The following is a 27252-nucleotide window of genomic DNA, read 5'->3' as shown; positions in this document are numbered from 1 at the left end:
ATATAAATACTGTTCGTTTTCTCACACAAACCGCTCGTTTCGTGTCTTAGGCCATCAATGTGTAGCCTACTTACGATGGGGGATTGTTTAATTTGGACTTGTCTGTGTATGCTCTTTGAGGTGGTGACCATAGACCTGCATTATGTGAGGCACAGACAAGAATGGTTTGACCTAAAATGACCTAAAAATTGAAACTACTGGGGAAACAAATACTCCTACATCTCGGATGCCCATGAGGTAAGCTAAAACATATCAAAATTTAATTTCAAAGTGAACTATCCCTTTAATACAATTTTTCATTCTAGGGCACCTTTGAACTTACCCACACCACCACACCTGTCCCTAACAGTATCCCACCTCAATAGCAGCAATTTGTGTTTTGCAATACAATATGAAAAATAAATATATATAGGCTAATTATAGTTGTTATGGCCCCGCCACCTAATGGGACCAAGTGGGACCATTTTTTTCAGAATAAAGAAATTAAAAATATTTTTTTATCATTTGGTAACTCCGTACCACAACGTGTTAAAGGTTGTTTTAAAGGGGTGGTTCCGTGTGTTTTTTTTCTAGGCTTGGTTGTGTTTATGGGGCGCAGTGGCTATAACATGTCTTGATACTTATTTTTTTAAAACGCAGTATTTTTCTTAGATTTTACCTTTATTCCACACCACTGTCTCCACTATCCTTTGAACGGCTCATTCGCTTCCTGCTTCTATGGAGCCCATCCCTCCGAAAAACGCAATGGTCTTAGACTGGTTAGATGGCCAAATGTAGTTTCCTGTATATTATTGGCTGAAGTGCTAGGTTGTCCGGAAATGCCACGCCCCTTACCATTATGGGCAGAAGTCACATCTGCTGTCGGTGACTACTGACTAGCAAAGGTTTATGATGTCACCAACCCAGGAAGAAGCTTGTTGTAGGCTAGTCCAAACCGGCAGTTTTTGTATGGCTACTGTCATAACTTTAAAAGACAATATTCGTTTGCATTGAACTTTCAGCCCTGTAACTTTGCAGATCTGTTTATTCTCAAGCAGCAACATTACACACTAACTAAAGTTAAAAAAGTGAAATCGCATGCAACCACCCCTTTAAGTAGTATGTATGGATAATAAATAATAGCTACTTCAAAGCTACCCCTTAACGTAGCCTACTTCCGTTGAAGGGAAGACAAAACTTTGAGGGGTTACTCGATCAAGTCTTAATCAGCCTCCACAATATTCGAACTGTTGTTGTCAAATAAGACTGATAAGGCAATTAAGGCAGATAGTAAGTAACAGCGTCCCGTTCGGTGAGTGACAGCCACCTGCCTTGTCTCAAGCCTACGTGAAGCGCAGCTCTCGTCAGCCCGGTGAAGCTGTCAGTCATACTCATTAATGCAGGTGACCGCGGAGCGCAGTGAGCCAAGCAGCGGCTCTACCGGAACGAAGTACCAGCATGGCTTTCAGGACAGAATTTATCTCTGTGGTTTCGACAAGTCCCCGCTAGACCCGGAGCAAACACTTCAATGGAAGAGGATAAGAAGAGCTCAGGACAATATGAGTCCGGTTCGAGAGAGTGATGACAGCTTGAAGTAAGCGCCTTCTCTTCTGCCTTCATGTCAAACATTCATTCAGGTTTTAGAATAATAACGTGTTAACCTGTATATTCTTAGAGAGTAACATTTAGAAGTCCCATGTTATTCAAGTTCAGGTATCTTGGCGTCTGTTTAAGGAAAAAATAAGGTTATGTAGCTAACGTTAGATATAAGTTAGCTAACAAGTTAAGCTACTTGAGGGGCAGCGCTGTCATTTAGTGCTGTGTAGCTATAGGCTAATAAATTAAAACTTAGAATACAGTCAAGACTGTGTTCTTTCAAGGCAAGACCTTCAATATTTAATTGAATTGTGCTCACTACTTGATAACTAATTAATACAAGACTAATGTCATAGAATCAGGGTAGTCTTTCCTCTGGCATGAGCATATCTAATTGCTCAATCTACACCAGCATTTAGTTACGACTGAAATCCTTTAGTAGAGTTGATCTTTGAAAACCGATGGAGGCAAATGTGTTAGCTTTCCCTTAATGCAGTTTTATAAAGAAGTCTACTGCCTTTAAGACACCGTGGTCTGGTTTTACAGACAAGTTTTAGATTAAGTCAGAATTAGGCCTTAGTTTAATTAAGACATAATAAATGTGCCTTAGGACAAAAAAAAAACATTACTGTTGTGCTTGAGACAAAACGATGCCACTGACATATTTTAAGAGACGTAGATGCAAGTTGCTTTCAGTTAAAACAGCTTAAACATGGATTAGTCTGGAACTATAGGCTAAAGTTGATAAGCTGGTTCACCCCAAAAAGTGTAAAGGTGTAAAAAAAAAAAAGTGTAAAGGCCTTCTGAATGCATATTTAACATGTTATAAAACTTATGATGTCTGCAAGAGGCATTCAACTTTCATCTTACAGAAGGCGGTCTGGCTAGTATTTTTTAATTTTAAATGGATATTTTTCCTTGCATAAACCCATTAATTCGCTTCTGAAGGCCTTTACTTTTTTTAGCTTAAAAATGTGTTCAGCCATTTACTGCCATTATAATGCTTGGATTTGCCAGGACATTTTGATTATTTGTCTGAAATAAGAATGTCATATATTCCCATAGGATGGCTTGAGGGTGAGTAAATCATGAGGTCTTTTTTATTTTTTGTGAACCATCCCTTTAATCCTTGTCTATGCGAATATAAGTAAAATGGAATTATACAAGCCTATGGAAATTGTTCAGTGAGTGAAACTGAGAATTGTTGTGCTTAAGAAGTTTATTTACTGTATCTTTATGTGGTTAAAGCAATTACTAAGCAATTATATTTGTTTTATACTTTTTTATACACATTTCCTTACAGTACATTTATTTTTATTTTTTATTTTATGAATAATATCATACAGTTTATTTTATTTGTTTGACCTTTTTATGCCATCAAAAATGCAAGTGACAACTGGTGGTCTAGTTTTTCTAAATTACTGAAAATTCCTGAACATTCAACAATATAAATCAGTTGTGCTGCTGTGCAATATTTTTTGAGCAACACTTTTTTTTCTGCACACATAGAAAACAGTAAAAGTTATTTCCAAAATAAATAAACATATCATTAAGAACCAAATGCACATAGCCTACACTCAGCGTAAATATTCTATTTCGCAAGATAATTGTATTAAACAGATTTGACAAGGTTCTGGAAAGGTGTAAAATTTGACAGGCTTGTGGCTGAAATCACTGTCCCGTTGCGCTTGCTGCTAAAAGACAGACAAGAGAAAGAATCCATGTCAGTCAGCTAAGGCTTTCTGCTGCCATGCTGGTCATGCATGTTTCATTAAGCCCTGGCGGGCAACCTGCTGAAATTATTTGCTGTTTGCGCTGTGAGAGAAACCTGAACCGCTACTGATGCTGGGCTTCCTTGTTGACCCCAGCCAAACCGTTGAAGTCCTCACCCGCTGCTAATTAGTTTTCCCCTTTCTCTGTGCTACTTCTTCTGTAGCGGTGGTGTCAGTTTGTGCTCCTGTTTGCGTGCTCTTGTTGTCTTCTTTATCTATTAACATGCCTTGCATACAATGCTTTTTGGAAAGGACGTCCTATGTTGAATCCATGCTTTTCAAATTTTTGCATAAATACGGCATTATTGCAATATAGGTTTGCAACTTTCATGACCTCATAATACACAAGTTAAATTGTGATATTTTTACTGTATGGTAATATTGGATACTTATTAATACGGATCTTTCTCTTTAAAACTTTAAAGGTGCAGTATTTATGAGGATCTATTGACAGAAATGTAATATAATATATACATATATGTTTTCAGGTAAAGACCTTATTCGTCAGTCTGAAAAAAGGAAGATGTGTTCAGAGGTTTGGCGACCGGATACATCGAAAGTTTAATCTATCAACTAACTAGCTCCGCTTCACCTTCATTGCTCTGGTTGGTTGTTGCTCTATCCTATTACGTGCAGAGGGAATTTGAAAGATTATATTTATCCTACCTCTCGGATTGAGCCCAGACCCAATATCTTGATGTGGGACTGGCTTGATATTACAAATGAGTCCTACATGTCACAACATTCTCTTCTCTGATTTTTCTAATACAATAACCTTTTTGAAATCTACATATTGTTCCCAACAAACTATTGTTTTGCATAAAACATGTTGAAGATAAGTGGACATTTATTAAATGATCAGCTATTTCCTCACAAAAGCAGTTTATTCAGTGTAGTGAAGCCTTTCTCCATTGACATCCATTAAAAAAAAAAAACCTCTGAGGCCTGTTGCATGAAGCTAGCTGAACAAACTCAGAGTTTCAGAGTAGGTTTAGAGTTGACAAATCCAGATAAATCCAACCTGGTTTAGATCAAGTTCAACTGTTTCTCAAAGCTCTATAAAAACTTTCTCTGTCAAATCAGGTTTAATCCAGAGTTTGCGATTAACTCTGAAGCACGTGCACCTGAATGTGTGACACGTGCGGCAAACAGCCAATCACAGTGTCCGTTTGATTCACTTCTCTTCTGAAGATTGAGAGATCGCTTTGAAAATGTACAAAGCACTGCGTTTACACTGCTGCTGCGGCGACAGTTTGAGAAGGCAGCTGAAAGAATATCTGACTATAACAATGCATGATGTGAATCAAATAAATATACCTAATAATTATAGGTTCACAAAGAGCTCAATGCATACACGTTGTTTAAAAGAATTATGAATGCATGTTTTATATTTATATTAATATGTACCTAAATTTGTAAATTTGTCTCTAGAACGTTTTTTTCACTATAAACTGCAAATTTGTAACAGTGGGTGTGGCTTTAGAGGGTCTTTACTTTCAGGTGATTGGTCCAGTTTGGATTTGCGATCTCTAACCCAGAATAAAACCTGTTCCAGAGTAAGTTAGCCGTGTAGTGTAAGGGTGCGTCTCAATTAGCTCCCTAGTTCAGTAGTCAGGGCACTGATCAGGGAGTCAGCCCATTGACTTATGTCCTGATCAGTGCCCTGACTAGTGAACTAGGGAGCTGATTGAGACGCAGGGTAAGTCACCATGGAGATGAACAACACTAATAACCAATACACCTTCTTGAGCCTGGAAAAACAGTTTGCTCAAAACTAATCTTGAATTTACCCAGGTAACAACTGAAACCAGCTTTGTGCAACAGGCCACTGGTCTCCTTTCCTGCGCTTTTTTGGCAAAAGGTTGGAGGCTTGCCTTCTAGTGGCTTTTCATTAAACTTCGTCACACACCAAACAGGCAAATTTATCTGCACTCTAATCTGCTTTCACAGCCTGCTTGTGTTTATAATTTTGCTCTTGCAAACTATTCTAAATTAGGGTGACCAAACGTCCTGTTTACCCTTGGACATGTCCAAGTCCTGTCCTGACCCTAATATAAGAATTTTCTATTCATACAGAAGGGGCATACTTTAAATGTATTGGGCAGTATACCGGGTCATACCGAATTCGGATTCAGCCCTTGATTACAGCGGATAATTCAAACATCATGTGGCCATTACGAGATTAACAATGCTCACCACAGGGTCATATAGATCAGATTCAGAGCAGAGTGAAAGCAGAGTCTTTTTTTATGGACCTATTTCATATACTCTAGTGCTCTAAACATGAACTAGCGTGTATGGGCACATATTTTATCACGTCTTCAAATTAAATGTAAAAGATATGCATACAACCGTATGTCTGTTCACGACAGCAATGACACCATAGATTATTCTGCTACACAAAATACAATGATGTAAATTAATAAACAGACTGATAACTCAAAGAATATTGGGCAAAAAAATAACTAATTTATTATTTCTGTGTTAAACTTACGTGTGTCATTTGTTCAGAGACTAGTGTTCTTAAATGTATTGAAAATATCCTAGACCTTTCAAATGTTCTTCCACGTTTCTCCCTCATTTTGGCAGTTATATATGTTGTTATATAGGGTTAGATTTTTAAAATACTTAAGGTGCCCTCAACTCAGTTTTTTTTCTCTCCGTGGTCATATTTTAATATTCATGCGTCTGTAATAAGTTTGTTGCAGGTCTGTGTTTTATTGGTTGTTATCTCTTTACAGCATAATTTTGTGTGGTTTTGCAAACTCTGTATTAACTCTAGTGTAGCCTGATAAGCCAGACCACATCAAGATGTTTGGTCTGGAAACTCACCATTGACAGGGCTCAATCCGAGGGGCGGGATAAACGGTTGTCTTTCAAACTCCCTCTGCACGCGATAGGATAGCGCTACAACCAACCAGAGCAATGAAGGTGAAACAGAGCTCATTGATAGATTAAACTTTAGCCTTATCCGGTCGGCAAAACTCCGAACACATCTTCCCTTTTTAAGAATGACTTCAGTGCCGTTCTTTGTTCTTTTCTCAGAGAAAAGCTTAACTCTAATGCTGCGTTTACACCGCACGCGAATGACGCGAATAAATCGCGCTATTCGCGCGAAGATGGACGCGTGAACAATTTGAATCCATTCGTTTCATTCGCGCGTGAAATTCGCTTCATTCGCGTGTGACATACACTACACAACAGACGCGAATTCGCGTCATGGGAGGGGGTTCTGCCAGGCAGCGGCAGTCGGCAGAAGGACTAGCCGAGTTAAGGCTGCTCTCACCGGGGTTGATGAGCGCTGAGCTCCGGTGATCGCCTGGGTCTCACACCTCCGAAAACACCAGATCAAATTTTCAAATAGGAGCTCTCTTAATAAATAAATCACATATTTGAGCTTTAAACAACTACGTTCTCACCTGAAAAACTATTAAAACTACATTTTGTGATACAATACAGTAGTATTTTTAAATGAATCTGGCCTCGGGGTTTCCCCTATGGGTTTCCCATCCGTCACTTCAGCACGTGACAGCAGTAAGCAGGCTCCTCATTGGTTAACATCCGTTGATGTTGGCGAATATCCAACATTGGCGAATATAATTATTGGCGAATATTGGTGAATATCTCATTGGCGAATATCCGCCAAAGTTCAGATTTTTCAACTTGAGCGATTTGCGTGTTTCGCGCGTTTCACGCGTTCAAAACACTCAATTCGCGTGATCATTACCGCGTCATTCGCGCGAATCGCGCCGCAGAATGCCTATTCGCATCTCTGCATTGACTTAATGTAATGTAAATCACTCGTGTGAATCACGTCATTCGCGTGCGGTGTGAACGCAGCATAAGTCTTCCAGAGTCGTGGTCAAAGCTGATTCGAAAGATCGCCGTTCGCCAGTTTCTGTGTTTACTAAAAGCACGTAAATGCAACTCGGCCGTCGTCATTATGGCCCCGCCCACCGACTCTATACACAATGTGATTGGCCCAGCAAGACTTTGGTGTTTACAGCTCAGAAGGGTATTGAGAGTTGCTAGACGACACTCGCGGGCAGATTAGATGTGCTGCCGCTAGGGTGCGTCTAGATTTCTAGGCTAACTCTAGTGTGGAGTTTTGTGTACAATATTCACTCATGACAGTAAAATAGTGCATTTTAGTCAATCTACTGCAGTATTTCCACTCTCAATCAGTAGAAAATGTGTTTAACACCTGGTCATGCATAGGAAAAAAAATACTGTCATATACCGCAAAACCAAAATAATTTTGAAAAATACTATAATTATATATAGTAATATAGTTTTTTGGTCATACCGCCCAGCACTAATTGAAACGAATAAGGAATCTTTGAGTAAACTTTGAGTATCATTTGAGTATCTCATTGCTGGGCTGAGTGTCCTGGTTTTTCGGTAATCAAAATATGGTCCCCCTATTCTAAATCACACTTTCAGGATTTTTTTTGCTTTGAAGGAACACTTTACTTTTTTTCTTAGTCCCTCAGAGTTTAACTGTTGAGTTTTGCCGTTTTTGAATCAATTCAGCCGATGCATCTGGCGGTAGCACTTTTAACATAGCTTTGCATATCATTGAAATATATTAGTCCATCAGCATCAGTGCTCAAAAAAATGACCAAAGGCTTTTAATATTTTTCCTATTTAAAACTTGACTCTTCTATAGTTACATTGTGTACTAAGACTAACGAAAAATGAAAATGTGCTATTTTTTTACGGCGTTATAGCTAGGAACTATTTTCTAGTTCCTGCGTAGGAACTTTGCGGCCGTCATGGGTGCAGCGGCGCAATGATATTACACAGCGCCTGAAAATAGGCACACTTTTGTCAACATAACCAGCGTGACAATCTGGTTGCACATCTGCACCTAAATAAATATCTTCTGAATTGTCTCTTATCCTTGTAACCATGGAGACGTTCAGAAGATTCAGAAGATATTTATTTTGGTGCAGATCCCAAGCCGTATCTTTTTGAACCGGAATAACAGTTGCACTGAAGACGAGCTTTTGAAATATTAAAGAGAAAGTGTAGCTGAACAGACTGGGGCAGAAGGAACGAGGAGAGCTGATTCAAACTGGTTAGTCAGAGAAGAGTCAAAATTCAAGGAAAACTGGTCCGAGATGGATTAGGTCTTTCGACCTTTTGATTTTGACTAACGCAATATGTGAATGAAATATGCTAAGATGGTGCTGCTTTTTATGAAGACAGAGAGAGTGCGCACGCTCTGCTCTTTTTATCTATCACTCAGTTAACATGTGCCCTGTCATCTACATCACTCAAAAATCACAAAAAACGGATCAAATAAGGCTTTGACGGGACAAAAATGTTCTTGCCGGCCGTCAAATAATTTTCAATGAAGGAGAAACGCTCCGAAGCCTCAGCATAGAACGTAACCTCACTAACGTAGTATTTTGTACTATAGAAAATGTGTAGATAAACAATACTGGCAATTCCACATTCTATTTTAATCAAACTATACACTAAGTTACCTCTACAACAAAACTACTAACGTTATATACTGTATAAACCAAATGGCCATGCAAACCCCCACACTTAATGATTGCATTCACAGGTAATGTTTTCTAAAGACAACAAGCAGTGCTTTTCAATCTGGTCGTTCAAACTAACAATTTTTTTTTCATATACTTACACCCATGGGGGATTATACACTTCACTCGCCCTGTCTGGCCATATCCTTTAGACGCCGTACCGTGGTAACACTGTTCATGTTTTCCAAAGAGTCATCTGGTCCCAAATGCTTTGAGCAAACACACAGTTTCTTGTTTGAATCAACTGGTGTTTTGATATCCATGGTTTAGAGCAGTCAACCACTGATTCTTTTATTATTTGATTTTCGTTGGTATTCTGAGAAACATGATGGTAGTATACACATTTGACTGACTATCACAGGTCTTTACTACACACAGTAAAGCTGAAGTATCACTTTAAGTGTGTGTGTGTGTGTGTGTATATATATATTAGGGGTGTAACGGTTCACAAAATTCACGGTTCGGTTCGATACGATACACTGGTGTCACGGTTCGGTTCGGTACGGTTCGGTATGTTTTAGATACAGCAAAAAGAAAAAATTGGCAGAAATTACCTTTTTTTAATTTATTTTTTATTAAAACTAACAAAGTATGATTTTTTGTTGTTGTATGATTTTACCCATCTTCTATGTAGTTACAGGAATAAGACATTAGCTCTTTACATTAGCGTGTGCGGTGCGTGTTGCGTTGCAGGAGCCCCACACCCTGTAGTGCTTTACATATGCTGCGTTTGCAGTCCGCAACTGATCCGCTGTTGCATACCACAAACACAGCATTTATTCATTATTTTTTAGTTAAAATCCAAAAGTTTTTACTGAACATGCCTCGTCAGAATTCCAATTTTCTTTGTTTACTCTTTAATAGAAGTCAGGTTACGTAGCCTACTACATTTAAACAACATTTTATTAAATTAATTTATTCATATTTATATACTTTAGATTTAGCTCACAGAAGTGGCAAAACATTTAAACATAGTTTATAGCCTTAAATCACAAACATTTTAAATTAGAAACTTACAATAGTCTATTCAAAAACAGCCGACTAGTCTTTACTTTCGTTTTTACACCCTTTTAAAAGAAATCCTGCAGGTCAAAAATAACTTTGCTTTTCACCTCCAAGAACTCTCCATTCTCACTCTCCATTATGGCACATTTTTTTTTTAACCTAAATGCCAGGTAAGGTGTCGTTTTGTTGCTTTACTTGAGAAAAAAAAAAGCCATGTGTTGACTTTGAAACAAGAGTATATTTTAAATGAGATGCATCTGTGGTGAAATTACTAGATTTTCGCGTCAGTACATGTTAATTTTAATGCGAACAATGTTCTACCACTTTAATGCAGCAACGCAGCGCAGCAAAAAATAGACTCGGTACGAAAACGATCCGTGCACTGCTGCAGACGCAGCGCACCTGGAACAGACTGACGGACCGCATCCGCGTGCAGTGTAGCTGTCATCCGTTAACATGGGTACGGAAAAAAAAACGCACCGCACACGCACTGCAGAAGGAGTATGTGTGAAACGGGCGTAAGGTCTCATATCCGCGGCTATAAATGGACCACTCGCCGCGGTGATGTCTTTTGCCATTTGAATAAGTTGGAAATGTCTGTCTAAATGCTGCGGGGATAGTTTGTGGGATAGTTTGTGGCTGTTTCTCATTTTTATCGTCTTGTTGTCGGCTTTGATTGACATGACCTGAATTATTCCCGCTGCTGTACCATCAGCAAATGCGACATACCGTTGTTTTTTAATCCATCAATCTTGCCAACACCATCATAGCTTACCAAGAATCCAAAGTTCACCCAAACACCAGACCTGTTGGTTATTGGAGGATCTTCTATTTCTGGTTTGTTAAACGCAATTGCCATTTTGCCACGAGCATTCAGCGCGTAGCCTACTGAGTAAGCGAACACCTGACTGAGCAGCCTAAAACATATTTGGTGTTTTTTTCTTTTTCTTTCACTTCGGCGGTGTCAGGGGCATTGCCTGTTATGTCGTTTTGGTTATTGGGCTACCTTGTTGAACGAATATTATTATATTTCACACACTTTTTTATTTTCCAAATCTAATTAATTAGTCCAAGAACCGTTCGGTACATGATGCGTACCGCGTACCGAACCGAAAGCCTCGTACCGAACGGTTCAATACGAATACGCGTATCGTTACACCCCTAATATATATATATATATATATATATATATATATATATATATATATATATATATATATATATATATATATATATATATATATATATATATATATATATATACACACACACACACATATATATCTACTGGATATTCTTCAAAAATATCAACTTGGATGTCTTATTCAATATCTTCTATCTAAGTGGTTTCTATACAGTGATTATACTCCAGGATGAAAAAAAAGTCATCTGGGATGGATAGTAAAGTGTGTATGCCTGTGAGTCATCCAGGGGAGGGTGGGGACATTCATGTACCTGTTCTGTGCCACTGTAGCGTGTCTAAACCCTCCCTTGATGGAGCTGAAGAAACAGATCAGAGACACCTCTGCACTAGGCGAGAGGAAGAGAAGGACTTTCATGTTGACCTGCAGGAGAATTAAGCCATTTCTGATGGCTGATCTGAAAGTGTGAATGTTGCTGTGTGTTCTTTAAGCTATTTGGCTGGCTACCTCTGATAGGACTAATTTACCCATGCACAGTGCACTGGGCTTTGGGTGGGCCTCATCTTTGGCCACCCTACCTCCTGTGCTCTCTAACTACCCAGACAGCTACAGGACAGCATTCCATGCTGGACTCATTGTAACTGGGTAAGTTATTTGTGAAGTTGTAGCATTTTTGAAGGGATTTTTGAAGGAACAATCACAACTTTGTCATAAAGTTATGCATTATTGGAATTCTGATCATTTTTGATAATGTTACATTAACAAGGTCACTGTATTATGCAAGTTATAATTATTCCATTACAATTATCATTTATGTGAAATATTGCTGTAATTGGGTTTTAATAATCTTTGTAAAAATAATTTGTGGGTTACAGTTATAACTAACACTCATTTTGTTCACAGAGGTCTCGATAAACACTGATACTGAATTTTGACAATTGAATATAGCACACAAAACTTTGTTTCAAATAAATGAATGGCTTTTTGGTTCTCTATTTTACTTTATAACATATACAGATAATGCTTCTTGTTGTCATAGTAATAAATGTGACACTCCAGCATGCCTGTATATTGTACTTTGATCTTGTACTGTTTAAATTATTCATGACATAATTGTCTGATAGATTAGAGGCAGTTTGAGACAAAGAGTGAAAGCTTGAAGGCGACAGCATCATGTGACCCTCTTATACCTGCAGGTGGATATGCTTTTCATAACAAAAGCTCTTTTAGCTCTTATATTTAATAGTCCGGCTGAAAGACTAATTAATATGAGGTTATATAATAGCTGCATGCATATGCTTTCAGTTCATAAATGCCTGAATGTATCACTGCAGTATGCGTTCTGCACAAGGCATACATTGATCCGTTTTCATTAAAGGTACAGTATGTAACATTATTTCAGTAAAATATCCAAAAGACACTATAGGCAAGTGTATTACATTTTCTTCAGTTGATTACTTACAATATCCCAAATGTTTCCAACTATTTGTAAATCGTGAGAAAATTGCTATTTTAACCAATGAACCGGGACGTCTGAGGGAGTCGCCTGTCAATATCTGCGTTACTCTCTGTTTCCGGTTTTATTTTGCAGAAACACTTTTCTCTTTTACTGCAGCATAGCAGCTGCCACGTGAACGCACAGAATAATGTCATAACAATTGTCAACACACTTAAATGTATCTAATATAATAAACAGAGTTGCGTTACCTACATACTCATGGCCGAAAAAGCAGAAATTTCCTTGTGACTGTGGCATAATTAAAGTCCCACTGCTCGCGAGGGGCTTGTTGCATTCATCTTATTAAAGGGATCCCATGGTGTTGAGACTTGTATGGCTTAATATAACATAAATGATGTCTCTTACTGAATTATGTAGTAGAAAACCCATGAAAGATCTACGTTATTTTAAAAATCGATTTTATATTTGGACCATGGGCGGCGCCATTTTGTTTGCGTTCTAGGTTGATGACGTAGAGTGGTTGAACTCCTCAATCAGCTGGCATTACCCGTAGCTATTTTTACCACAACGCAACTCGAAAATTGTTTCAGAGTTAAACAAAACCAATGAATTCCTTTGTAATTATACTTAAAACACACTCAAACATACATGTGCACACAAACTCACCTACACAAGTCACAAACAGATCGGCGGGCGCGCACACGACAGGCTCTGTCTCAATCGAGATGTTGGGCTGCTCAGTCTCCACGACAGGGGCTGAATCTGAAATCGACCCTATACCCTTAAATAGGGCATTATTTGAAGGGACGGACATTTGTAGTGTTGTCCGACACCATAGTGGACATGTTCGAGTGCAGTCATTCAGTCTCACGTTCACCGCAATAACGAGTGTACAGCCGATTTACAAACAGCTGTCCGACTTCACGCACTCAAACATACATGTGCACACAAACTCTCTCTCTCACACAGACTCACACACACCCCAACAGATCGGCGCGAACACAGCAACACACACACACACCAACAGATCGGCGCGAACACACACACAGCCCAACAGATCGGCGCGAACACACACACACACGCACGCACTGCGCGCGCATACATAACCCTCAATCTATTCCCTTGTTGATATCCTGTTCAACACATCCTGTTCCCCAGATAGACTGTTGATAGTAGATTAACTATAATGCCTAATGTGACCAGCAGAGGGAAATATCTAGGTAGGACGATGGGATAAAGTAACGTGAGGAAGAGAGGCAGGATGTTTTGGTGATGATGCATGCGATTGAGACAGAGCAGTCAGGTGTGTGTGTGCGCGCCCGCCGATCTGTTTGTGACTTGTGTAGGTGAGTTTGTGTGCACATGTATGTTTGAGTGTGTTTTAAGTACAATTACAAAGCAATTCATTTGTTTTGTTTAACTCTGAAACAATTTTCGAGTTGCGTTGTGGTAAAAATAGCAACGGGTAACGCCAGCTGATTGAGGAGTTCAACCACTCTACGTCATCAACCTAGAACGCAAACAAAATGGCGCCGCCCATGGTCCAAATATAAAATCGATTTTTTAAATAACGTAGATCTTTCATGGGTTTTCTACCACATAATTCAGTAAGAGACATCATTTATGTTATATTAAGCCATACAAGTCTCAACACCATGGGATCCCTTTAACAATCGCTCCAGCGGCCTTGCACAGCGCCCACAACACTTGGTCCTGCTCTGCTTCACAATACAGTAACGTTAATAACCGCATCCATGAACTTGATTTCTGGCCGTATACCTTTCCACCGTCTGTGAGGTGAAGACCACTCTCTCAATATTGGCATCATCAAACTATCCCTTTGTTTTGAATATGTGACCTCTAGCGTATTAAAAAGTTACATATTGTACCTTTAACTCGATGGACCCATTTTTATTCTTATTCCCATATCATGCATTAGGAAAAAGCTGCTCAACGAACCTAGCAAAAGCATTAACACAGTGCCTGCTCCGTTCACAAGAAGTGTCAACAGGGTCTCAAACAGTGGCCTCAGGTAATACAATCATTATTTTCATTTCAGAATATTCAGAACTATGTTTTAGTTATAATATTAATGACATTTTAAAGTAGAGTCCTCTATAATGCCTCATTTCTTTATTGGTAGTATCTCATCATGTGATCAATCATCTGCCAGTGGCACTACCCCCGTGAGTCACCTCCCCTCCCGCTCCGGAAGCCCAGGCACTGGCCCCGGGCTCTCCACAGAGCACAGCTCCATCTGCTCCTGGAGATATGATGTAATGAAGGCTGATTATTTATAATTATTGTTTTTGAAAATGTATATCTATGACAGTATGTTTATGGTTATTTTTATTATATTTTTAAAATATAGTGATAATTTATTTGATTTTCATTTATTTTTAATTGGATCAATTGGATCATTAATTGAATCTTATCAGATTTATGTATCCTGTTTGCTACCTCAGTTGAAATTGGTTAATTGAATTGTAATGTAAAATTACTTCTCCATTAATTTCTGAATAGAATCAACACTGCAATTTATTATAATTAAAATGTACCAGGTAATAGACACTTGAAAATAAGAGACATCTACAACAGATCATTTTTCTGTTTATCAATTTAAAGTCTCAGTTTGAGTTTTTTAGTCCATGTGTCTAACTATTATTTTTGCAAATGCATCACTAGCTGCAAACACAGTCTCCTCAGCTGTGGGATTTTCTGTTCATTGAATGTTTCTGCGTTTGGTCTGGCTTGCATGCAGGAATTTGAGCGGGCGAATACTCAGCGTGTACATCAACTTTTTAACTCTGTGGATGAGCTGCTGTATGAGGGGAGAGTAAGCAGCCGCTCCGAGTCCCTGCAGGAGGAGTGTGAGGAGTGGAACAGACACACCCCCCATCTCAGGTACAGCTCTTTTGAGCAAAGAGAGATTTTTTTTTTTAAAGTTCAATAAATTAAATGAAAGAAAACACTTTCTATTCATTTATATTGATCATATAATCCTGAAAAAAAATACTAATGCTATTTCATGCATTCTGACTTTTTTAAACTGTTAGAGTGGGATTCTCATGCTAATGCAAAAAAAAGTATTTCTGTGCCAAATACACTCCTTCAGGATTTGAACAAGTTTCGGGAAATGTTTTTTTGAGTATGATCCTACATGACGTTTACAGTTTAATAGCACCCCCGAAAAGGCATTAGGTATGATTTTTTATTTACTGTTAGTTGTATGAGTATTTTTGTAAAATATGCTGTGTATGTTAATGATAACTCAACGTAGAGAGAGAGAATTTGTGAATGAGCCATTGATGCACACTTCTTTTAAGTTTGGCCATAAATCAGAGGGGGTCCACTACATTCTGTGTCCAAAAAACACTTGGGATTCTAACTAACACTACACATTGTTCACCTGTAGGTGTCGCTGTTACCAAATTATTGTGCTACTCATATACAATTTCCAAATGAACATTCAACATACATTGCACAAAATGTATAATAAACAAAACACCTTTCCAGAAAGTAAATAACTGAAATGTTTAGAAAGAAAATACACTTTTATCTGTGACAACTACAATGTGGCAATGGTGTCTCCAAACCAGCTTCTCCTCATTGGTACTAATGGGTAGAAGCTCGTTTCCGCCACAGAATAAGAAATAAAATGTTATTTGTTACTTTTATCTCACAAGATAAGATTTTTTCCTTAGAATTGTGTGATATAATCTCGAAATTGCTATTATACTATTTGCTTTGTTATAAAATCTGAATTGCTTGTTTATATCAAACCAGCTTTGATACTAATGTGACATTCAAAAAATTAGTTAAGTTTTTTTACCCCAAAATGTGCCATATTGCTTTATTCAGTCCACTTTAAATTCAAATAACATCAAATAAATCTGAATGGTGCTCAACCCTGCTTACCGATAATGTCTCGTTGTGTTGTACCCTTGAACACAGAATTTTAGGAAACCAGTTGGAGCCTCCTAAACAAGAGGGTGTTCAGTACATCTGCAGACGTGAGTCCAGTGACAGAACATCCTCCTTCTGCACACCCACTTGCCTGGACAAAAGGGAAGACCATAGCGAGTAAGCCTCTCAATAAAATAAAACACAAATACATGAATTAGATTTAATGTTTAATTGTTTAGTTGTTTGAGGTAGGATAACAGGGATAATTTTATGGTTTCAACTATTTTAAAAATTAAATTTATAAAAGGTTTAGTTTTCAAATAAAAAAATATTGGGACACCCCTCCAAATCATTGAATTCAGGTGTTCCAATCACTTCCATGGACACAGGTGCATAAAATCAAGCACACAGGTATGCAGACTGCTTCTACAAACATTTTTGAAAGAGTTGGTCATTCTTATAGTCCCCATTCTGTCCTTTGGATGAGACGTTAAACCGAGGTCCTGACTCTCTGTGATCATTAAAAATCCCAGGATGTCCTTTGATAAAGAATAGGGGTGTAACCCCGGCATCCTGGCCAAATTTGCCCATTGGCCTCTGTTCAACATGGCCTCCTAATAATCCCCATATAATGATTGGCTTAATCACTCAGTCTCCTCTCCACCAATAAGCTGGTGTGTGGTGGGCATTCTGGCGCAATATGGCTGCCATCGTATCATCCAGGTGGGTGCTGCATATTGGTGGTGGTTGAGGAGATTCCCCCTTCCATATTTTAAGCGCTTTGAGTGTCTAGAAAAGCGCTGTATAAATGCAAAGAATTATTATTATTATTATTATTATTATAGGTGCCTTATGAGAGCGATACCTTCATAGGTGGCCATCTATGTATACATGTTCTCTGGAGTGACGAATAATGCTTCTCTGTCTGGCAATCCGATGGACGAGTCTATGTTTGGTGGTCAGAAGAACAGTACTTACCTAAAAGCATTATGCCAAGTGTTAAGTTTGGTGAAGGAGGGATTATCAGGGTCTGGGGTTGTTTTTCCAGTAAAAGGAACTCTTAATGCTTCAGCATACCAAGAAATTTTGGATAATTTCATGCTCCCAACTTTGTGGGAACCATTTGGAGATGGCTCCTTCCTGTTCCAACATGACTTCACCACTGCACAACTCAAGGTCCATAAAGACATGGATAAGCGAGTTTGGTGTTGGGGAACTTGACTGGCCTGCAAAGAGTCCTGACCTCAACCCAATATATGTAACAACTTTGGGATGAATTAGAGAGGAGACAGAACTTCAACATCAGTGCCTGACCTCACAAATGCACTTCTAGAAGAATAGTCAAAAATTCCCTTAAAAACAGCCCTAAACCTTGTGGATATTCTTCCCAGAAGAGTTTAAGCTGCAAAGGGTGGGCCAAGGGTGAGTTACACCTGCAGTTTTAAAGTCAATCTTATCTTACAATTTGTTATTTTATTTTTTGGGGGGAGTCCTTTATCTCTTGATTAATGAGTTCACTCTATTGATTGGTTTCTGGGTTTAGCTCTTTCTTTTTGCTTGACTGCACTTATCTATTGTTTTGAAAAATGCACCGAGACCTATCATACATTATACATTTGATATAACACATAAAACCAACCCTTAAGGATGAGGCCTCTCACCTGATTAAAAATATGCAATATGTTCTGAAGACACTGCACTGAACATGTCCACCGGCAATGCATTTATCAGTCTGGCCTGGCTGTGGCAACAATTTGCTTCCTCCCTCATTTCTCTCTCTTTCTGCCTGCAGGCTGTATGTAGCAGGTCGCAGTCTGGCCCCAGGCCTTTGGTGTGAGCAGTCTGTCCAGAGCCCCAGCTCTCCTCTCTTCGAGCAGTCACTCTACCTCACTGAGGAAGAGGAGGTGTATGAAACAGAGGGCAGCATAGAGGAGTTTTTTGCTTATGATGGAAAAGAAATGTATGTTGTCTAAAGTTGTCTTTTACTGCCTAATCAGATAATTTTTCCAAGGTTCATACTTCATGTATATATGGAAGCCTGTTTTCGCCACTAAATAAAAATAAAAAGAGTAATTGCGGCTTTACTTTTTTTTCTCACAAATGCGAGTTGTAAAGTAACAATTCTGACTTTTTATTTCACAATTGCGAGTTAAAGTCGCAATTGCGTGATATAGTCACAATTCTGACTGCACGCAATTGCGACTTTATATCTATATTGCTTGAATTCTTAATATTGAACCTTTACCTCAAAATAGGATAATACTGAAATTTGGCAATGAGTTAAAAACAGCAAACGCAATTTGAGTATATATATATATTTTTACTGTAATTACAATAGACATCACAAATCTAGCCCCAGCCTACCTTACACTATTTTGATTCCATTGAATCAAAAATACTTTTTTGTGCATTTCAATAGGTATTTAGTAACTAGACATCTTAATTCAACAAATGCTATACAGGCTTACATCACGTTATCTGCAGTTTTATTTACCATTAATGGACTGTTAATAGTGTGCACCCGTTTTAAGGCATCCTGTTGGAAGGGAATAATTTATTGCAGCTCTTGTGTAATTCTTTTGACTGTAGGGAGGATGAGGAGTTGGATCAGAGAAAATCTTCATGCGTGGCCCCTAGGGGTGGAGTCCCACCAGTATCCCCTCACGCATGCATCCGTGATGCAGTTGCAGATGAGATGTTTGATGACGTATGGAGGGAGGTGGTGGGTCTTCTGGAGGAACTCTTACATAAGTACTGGGAGAAACAGCTCCTGGGTGTGTCTGAATTACTGAAACCAACTTAATAGAATTAGCCAACGGTGCATTTGTGATCGATAGATCTTGGGTGGGCGAAGAATTAATGCATAAAGACCCCCTGGAAATGGAAATGGAGTTTTGTGGCTTTTAGTCCATATATGTACCCTACTGTTCAAAAGTTTGGGGTCAGTTAGTTTTTAATATTTTTGAAAGAAGTGTCTTATGCTTACCAAGGCTGCACTGTATCTATAATTAAAAATATACTAATATTCAAATATATAAATGTATTAATATATTTAAAAATGGAATTTATTTTTGTGATGACAAAGATGAATTTTCAGCATCATTACTCCAGTCTTCAGTCTGACATGATCCTTCAGAAATCCTTCTATGCTGATTTGATGCTCAAGAAACATTTTCTTCTTATTATTACAATGTTGAAAAAAGTTGTGCTGCTTGATATAGGGTGACCATATTTTCATTACCAAAAACCAGGACACTCTGCCCAGCAATGAGATAATCAAATGATACTCGAAGAAGTGCACACACATATTCCTTATTAATTTCAATACATTTAAAGTATGCCCCCTCTGTATGGATAGAAAATTGTTATATTGGAGACAGGACAGGACTTGAAAACAGGACATGTCCTGGGAAAACATGACATTTGGTCACCCCTTGCTTAATATATTTGTGAAAATCATGATATGGTAAATATGTAAAAAACAAATAATAATAATGATCAATGATAAAATCTCAATGATGTAGGATCCTTATGGCATCAGCAGAATGAACTGCATTTGACCCTATGTGAGTTTGTGCTATACTCTGTGGCATTTGGAGTAATAAAAGGAAATTCTGTTGCTAATTTGCCAGCAGTTAAGTGCATTGTTGGAGATTTCCCCCAATTCCTAATGTTCTTTTGGCATCAGATGGAGCAACACAGAGGAGAACATTAGAGAGCTCCAGTCGAGTGCCTTCACCTCAGATCCCTGTTAAAGGACCTCACCTTCTGTTGTCCAGAGGTTCTAGTAGCAGAAACACATTCCTGTCAACATGCAGCAATAATGTACAGGTGACAACCTACGAGAAACATGCACTTTTGCTGTAATGTTGAGATAATGTCTGTTACAGTATGTTCTCATGTTATGAATATGTCATTTCTTTTATCAGGACTCAAGTGCCTACAAGATTAATTTAAATGGTGTTATGACTATCCAAGCAAAGCCACTGCAACAGAGACATCAGGGATTTAGCGATAGAGCCCTGTAAGTCTTTTGGAGTTTGGAAAGTTTATATCTAACACTACAAAAACTAAACTAAACAGTTTTCTATTGCTATCCCGAAGTAACTGTTGCCATTTAATAAGGAACAGAATTAAGAAGTATATTAACTAGAGATAAATCAACATGAAAACAAGTTAAGATTTACAACTTGATCTGTCTTGGCTTCTCCTAGATATGACTCAGATGATGCACCAAGCTTGTTGATGTGTGAGAAGACCCAGGCTCTCAGAGGGTCCAGCATACTCATGCAGAAACCAACAGCCCAGCGCAGACTCCCCAGACTGAGTGGCAGGGTTCGGATGTACCACAACCTCATGGGAAACGGAAGCCAACTCTTACGAGGAACTAGACTGTAAGCTCAGCATACATTCTTAAAGGGATAGTTCATCGAAAAATGTACTCACCCTCATGTTCCAAAGCTTTATACATTTGTTTCTTCAGCGGAATATAAACGGAGAGCTTTAAAAGAGCGATCTCATTTGAGTGCCTGGTTACCCCCCCACCAAATTGTCTGAATGATTTGTTAACAAATCCAGTTTTCATAATTAAAAACTACCTTATATATGGCTTTAAAACACTTGGAATATAGCGCACAAGACAAATAGGCTGCTTTTATGGTCATTTTAAGGTTGCATGGTAGCATTTTTTAAGCTTGAAAGCCCCAGTTACCATTTATTGCAATTACATGGAGTGAAATATCTTTTGTGTTTCTCTGAGAATCTTTTTTTGGGTGAACTATACCTCTGCATGCACTGATCTACATCCTCACAAGTTTTACGTAAAGAATGTTATATGTCAGGTTCTGCTGCAGCAACAACTTTATGCATGATGCAACTCTTTCAAAATATTTGGCAGACGATTATTCAATGCAAAGTCTACTGGGGTTGAGTTATACCAGGCTGAGAATGTAATGCAGACTCTTTTTAAAAGTGCTTGTTAAATTGGTCCCTCAAGCTGCATTGAACCTTATTAATTGTAACACTTTTAACCTTGTCATCACTTGGAAAAATCATAGAAGTAGCCTTGAGCTCATGCAGGGGTATCAGGCATGAGTAAACATGCAGATTGCTAATTAGAGTTAGTATGTTTTCTTGGGTTTGTTTCTCGCAGATCCACTGTGAATGAAAGCCTGCCGTCTCCTCCAGTGAGTGCTGTTCAAAATCACAGGCTTCCTCAGATACACTCTGAGTCTCCAGAGCAAGAATACTACGCACCTATTTCCAGACTTGTGCAGGTAACAAGCCACACTGGTGTCACTGTGGCCTGCAGACTATTGAGCTGCCTTATTTGAAAAGATTCATGCAATTACCACTACCTTTGATTTTTTTTTTACTCAGTCAGCCCGCAATGGCAATTTATCATTAATTTATTTGCTAGAAAAGAACATATGGATATTTCACATACATACATTACCATTCAAATGTTTGGATTCAGAAAAATATATACATTTATTAAGCAAGGACTTTGAAATTGATCAAAAGGGACAGTACAGACCTTAATCAAGTTTCAAAATATTTCCATTTGTAATAAATGATATTCATTAAGAATCCTGAAAAAAATGAGGACTTTGATCTCTGTAAACAGAGATAGCAGTATTTTTTCCAATGGGTGAAAGGTTGACATGACATTAGAAACAGTAAACATGGTTGCCCTTTGCTCTTTTATAGAAAGTTCAAACCATCTTAAACTAATATCTACATTTTAATTAAGTGACAAGATGTGAAGACCAGCAACTCATGCTCATGCAACGAGAATTTGTCCTCTGCATTTAACAAATCCAAGTTAGTGCACACAGTAAAAGCAGTGAGTAGGGAGCACACACTGCAAACCTTGGACACACACACCTGGAGCAGTGGGCAGCTTTTTGCCATGGCTTCCCCATTATTTGTATTGTTTTTAAATTAGAAAAAATATATGCTGAAATATATCAAACGATCTGTGTATTTAAAGATGTTTGGCTATTCAGTCTGCAATGATTTGGTTTGATTTCACAGTCAAAACTGCAGACTCTCTGTAAAACTCTTTCTCTGTATCTCTTAGCTCAGAGGGAGGATCCTAAGAGGTGGAGCTACCAGTGTCATGCACGCAGTAAACAATCTCCCACCATTGAGAGAGCCTAACCTGATGCTGGAGTCTCTGTCTCGGCCCAATACTACTCATACATTCAGAGTAATTCCGTACAATTATGATCATAGCACAGTATATGCACTGGGGGCGTGGGGGTTGAAGAGATTGGTGTAGGATTTACTTTAAAACCATTTTTACTTAAATTTAAAGCTGCAGTCTGTAAGTTTTACCTCTTTGTCGCCATCAGTTTTCAACGATGGTTGTCATTTTGAACTTTCTAGATTACAAGGCGCCATGAAAATGACAAGTTTAATTACACTCCAGCTGCTGTAAGAATAGGCCACAAACAATCCACCACCTGCTGCATCCACATACATACATATAGCATAGACATGATGTGATGATGCAAAGACGAACGGTGGAAGCTCATATTTCCCACTGAAAGATACCAGTTCCATTTAAATTATAACACATTATTACAAGCTTACCGTTGTGAATTAGGGTAAGGTAAGGGGATCATTTTGAACACTGGCTGGTTATATTCTTGCTCAATTTATTTGGGATCATTTTTAATCAAAAACTTTATAGACTGCAACTTTAAATGGCTAGTACATTTTTAAATACAAATACTCACGGCAAGTAAGACATTGAATTAAATGTGGATTGACTGGAATAGTATTAAACCCAGTCAAACTTTTATACATTTCAAAAGTATAGCGCAGCTGAAAAAACAGATGACAATGCATACATTAAACAGAAGTATGTGACAGTCTTGACAGCGTACATGCAAATGTCAGGATTAGTTATTGTTGTGGTATCAGATGTTAGGCAGTTATACTGTAGCTATAGGTAACCTGCAGTTTAATGTGGAACAAAACCAAATACCAAAACTGCATTTCTATACAACCTTGTAGAAACAAGAGACCACATCCTACAAGAAGTGATATAGATACTTTCCTGATTCAGACACTGCTGTGGTAACAGTGCTTGAAATATGAGGGAAATACGGTGGAGTCTATTGTTAGATGTAACTCATGCCATGTTTTTGTTCTGCAGTCTGACACCCCTATGAAAAGGTCCTTCACACCTATGGATTTTGCCTGTAACATGAGGACAAGTCGAGGGCTTGGCAAAGGTGCGTCACTTTTACAAAGCAGGTGGCTGATTTAGCCAGTGGCATGAAGAACAGCACAAGCACACTATGACTTTGCACTCTACGATTTAATTCATAAAAATAAGTAATTTCAGAAAAGCAAGATGACAATGAAAGCTTTTTCTGTATGCTTAGGTGAGAGCACACCTATGGGTGTGACAGGCTTCAGTATGGGTATCACCAGCTCTACAGCTAGTGGGTTCTTGGAGTGTGCCACACCTAGCAGGAGGCGTCTGCCCTCTGCTGATGGGGAAGGAGGAAACATGCCCCTGCTCGGCTCTGTTGGTCAGTGTGGTACCCGGCTTATTATTTAATCTAATATAAAAGTAATGCAATTACACTATTGTAACAATCTTAGAAGAAAAGGTTCTAAATAAAACCTTAAAGGGTTTTGACAGGCGCTTAATATATAGAACAATATATAGAACCCCTATTATGCTATTTTAAAGGTGCGGTGTGTAATATTTATGAGGATCTATTGACAGAACTATGTTTTCAGTGGTGTAAACATACACCATACATAATGACCTATTATGTTTTTATTAATTTAGAACGGGCCATTTCAGTAGCCCTAAATGGACAAACTGCTCTGCCAAGCGCTAACTACTCTCTGCTGTCTGCTGTCAGAAAACGACATGTCTGTCCTGTGTCAGCCACCGTAGCTTTTCTATGTGCTTCGAAAGGTAGGGGAGAGGTGGGCAGTTGCAATTCAGAAACCTCGCCACTAGATGCCGCTAAAATGATCACAGTGCTCTTTTAAAGGTGCACTATGTTGTATTTTTTGCAGTAAAATATCCAAAAAACAATAGGCCAGTGTTATATATTTTGTTCAGTTGAGTACTTACAATATCTTAAATGTTTCCAACTATTTGTAAATTGGAAGAAAATTGCTATTTTAACTAAGGAGCTAGGACGTCTCAACATAAAGTCAGGGATTTGCCTGTCAATTTCGTCATATCTGCATTACCCTCGGTTTCTGGTTTTATTTGGCAGAAGCGCTTTACTCTTAACAGTGTGAACAAGTGTCACAGCAGCCACTGAGCGAACGCAGGGAGTAACGTCGTAACATTATTTTCAACACACTCAAATATATCTAATATGATGAACAGAGCTACGTTACTTCATACTCAGGGCCATGCACAGGGGGGTGCCCCGGTGGCTAGAGCCACTGCTCCTTTGCCCTCATCGGCTAAGGTGCCCCTCTTGCCCACTTTCCCTCCCTCACCCCCAGAGGATTCCCATAAAAGCGTTCTATTCCGCTAAAAATCCACTAATTCCGCTTATCTGTTCCGTGTTTTCCCGCTCGCTCCACAGCATCGCTCAAAGTTTGTAGAAGTGCACGCTTTCTGTGGAGACAGCAGTTCCAGAATGTCGTCCCATTAACAGGTAGATTACAAACTACAATCGACATTACAGACAGTGGTTGATCTGCAAAATTTAATTTGGTAGTTTGTTTTAACATTGCAAACATGGGTTTAAAGCTCGAGCATCCCAGTGTGTATATTATCATATAGTAGACTACTGTAGAATATTTAGCAGAAAGTTGGTCACTCTTTAACGCCTGTAAAATATTTTTCTTTATGAGTTAATATAACTTTATGAGTTAATACTAGTATCCATAACATACGTCATATTTATGTTATTTTATTAAGACCATATTAATACACAATTAAAATAGGCAATAAAGGCTATTATAAATATAAATGAGTATTAGAGTACAATGGGGCTAAAAGCACACCTTAAGAAAAATTAGTTTTTTTAATCATGTCTCAGTTCATGTACTAGTGCAAAAAAAATCTCTTTAGCAAAGTTTGAAGTATTTTCTGTTTATTTTGATTAATACAATATTTCATTACTGTGAATAATTAATATTATATAATTCATTAAATAAATATTAAAATATGTTAATATAAAAACATTTTAAAAATACAATTTGTTTTAATAAAGAATCTGAAAGCACTAAATGAGATTCCATTATACTTTAATTAAGTTTTTGTATAAATATATTTGTATTATATTTACAACTAAATATATTTGTATTATATTTATCATATTTTTGTTATAAATATGATGATTATCTCTTTATGATATCTACCATCTGAATAACCATGTCATATAAACAAATGTTAAAGTCAGTTTATTATAATATTAAATATGCCTTTTACCCTCACAAATTATTCCGTTATTGAAAAACTGGTGCTTTAATTTTTTTAAGTTGCATAGTGCACTTTTAACAGGTCCTAATTTTGTTTTGGAGGTCTCCTACTATAGGTTAAAATGCATCCAATGTCAAAAAATACTAAAATATTGTCATTATATACATAGCACTCCACCCAATTTCTTAAAAAGTCTGACAATGGCTTGTTCGAAGATGAGAAAGACTGGAATTGGTGTTAAGTATCATATCTGGTGTTGAGTATCGATTCTTTCTTTATGGAACAATGACTTTATTTGTGGTGCACTTTGATCTTTAAAACTTTGCAGACATTTTACATTCACAAGAAGCTATACTACACACTGCATGAAAGGTAATATTCAAAAAAGCATAATAGGGGCATTTTAAAATTGAGTCAAAAACCCTAGGGTTCTATATAGAACCCTGTTGAACCTTTTTTTCTGAGTTAGTGTTACCTTATTTAAATGTATTGCTCTTTGTTGATGTTTTTTTTTAAATATATCTTTAAAGCCTGAACTAATTAACTGTTCAGTCTATATGGCATATGCTGTGTAGACTCAACAAATGAATGAACCAGAAAAATAACCAATGACAAAAGGGGCTTTAATTAACAGGAATGTGTGTGAGTGTTTTGTAAAATATAGAGATTATTTATCTTTTGGGACACTGGAGATTAATTATGACTTTCTATAAGGCCGAGTCCTAGTAGAGAAGAGGTTCACATAATGAAAATATTTCTTTATGTTTGAGTAAACAACCAATACATTCTGCTTTCAGGTGGCCAGATTCATCGGAAACAGTTGAGCCGGTTTCCATTGCATGTGAGGAAGAAATTTCAGCCTGTCATGCCATAGCAGGGGAGTTCATTTTGTAATTAAAAGAAAGAGCTTAACGGGGCAGACATGATGAATGCAAAACGGGTGATTCATTGCATGGTATGTCACAATATGTCCAGTTACAAATTGTCACATGCAGTGCCTTCAGATTATGGATTTAGATCCATTAACTGGATTTTTGGATATCCACAATGGCCTGGAGAACAATCTGAAGCTAACAAGACAAATTAACTCATGCATCCGTGTTGCTTTTCTTTGTTTTACAATTTCGAAGAATGAGTGCCAAACATGTTTTGTTAATGCAAGTTAAAGCATATGTAAAGTTTAAGTATTTTTTTTTAACTTAAGCTTAAACTTATGTGTGAGGCCAACATATTTATTAAAATATAACAATGCATAGCCTTAATATTTTTTTTACAGTGATGGTTGATAATACTGATTTAACCTACCAGACTGTTCGGTTCATCATTTCATTGAGACTTCTCCTCCTTGGTGGTCATTTGCAATAAAACTGTTATGTATAAACTGGCAATTGTTCAGTAATATATCACAGCTATCACCATAGAT

At 37.9% G+C, this 27252-nt stretch overlaps 1 protein-coding gene across 1 annotated transcript; it reads left to right on the top strand.

Moving 5' to 3' along the window:
• Nucleotides 1-1198: 1198 nt before the first annotated feature.
• Nucleotides 1199-26768, top strand: fam149a (family with sequence similarity 149 member A). The gene is made up of 15 exons (XM_067456618.1): nt 1199-1573; nt 14445-14537; nt 14649-14781; nt 15267-15409; nt 16460-16588; nt 18204-18371; nt 19001-19185; nt 20100-20242; nt 20341-20435; nt 20626-20805; nt 21564-21687; nt 22494-22622; nt 23577-23655; nt 23809-23958; nt 26627-26768. The coding sequence occupies exons 1-15, from the start codon at nt 1377-1379 to the stop codon at nt 26701-26703; spliced, it is 2025 nt and encodes a 674-aa protein (XP_067312719.1). The 5' UTR covers nt 1199-1376; the 3' UTR covers nt 26704-26768.
• The last annotated feature ends 484 nt before the right edge of the window (nt 26769-27252 follow it).

Source organism: Pseudorasbora parva, chromosome 11 (genome assembly GCF_024679245.1).
Source record: "Pseudorasbora parva isolate DD20220531a chromosome 11, ASM2467924v1, whole genome shotgun sequence".
NCBI lineage: Eukaryota > Metazoa > Chordata > Actinopteri > Cypriniformes > Gobionidae > Pseudorasbora > Pseudorasbora parva.
Note: the sequence above shows the minus strand (reverse complement) of the source record. Positions and strands in the feature narration are given on the sequence as shown.

What these genes read in the sequence shown, in the direction of transcription:
- fam149a (XM_067456618.1), top strand. Translation starts at nt 1,377, where the DNA reads ATGCAGGTGACCGCGGAGCGCAGTGAGCCAAGCAGCGGCTCTACCGGA. An exon ending in TCTGCTCCTGGAGATATGAT is followed by an intron (nt 14,782 to 15,266) that starts GTAATGAAGGCT and finishes GCTTGCATGCAG; the next exon opens with GAATTTGAGCGGGCGAATAC. An exon ending in CTATTTCCAGACTTGTGCAG is followed by an intron (nt 21,688 to 22,493) that starts GTAACAAGCCAC and finishes TGTATCTCTTAG; the next exon opens with CTCAGAGGGAGGATCCTAAG.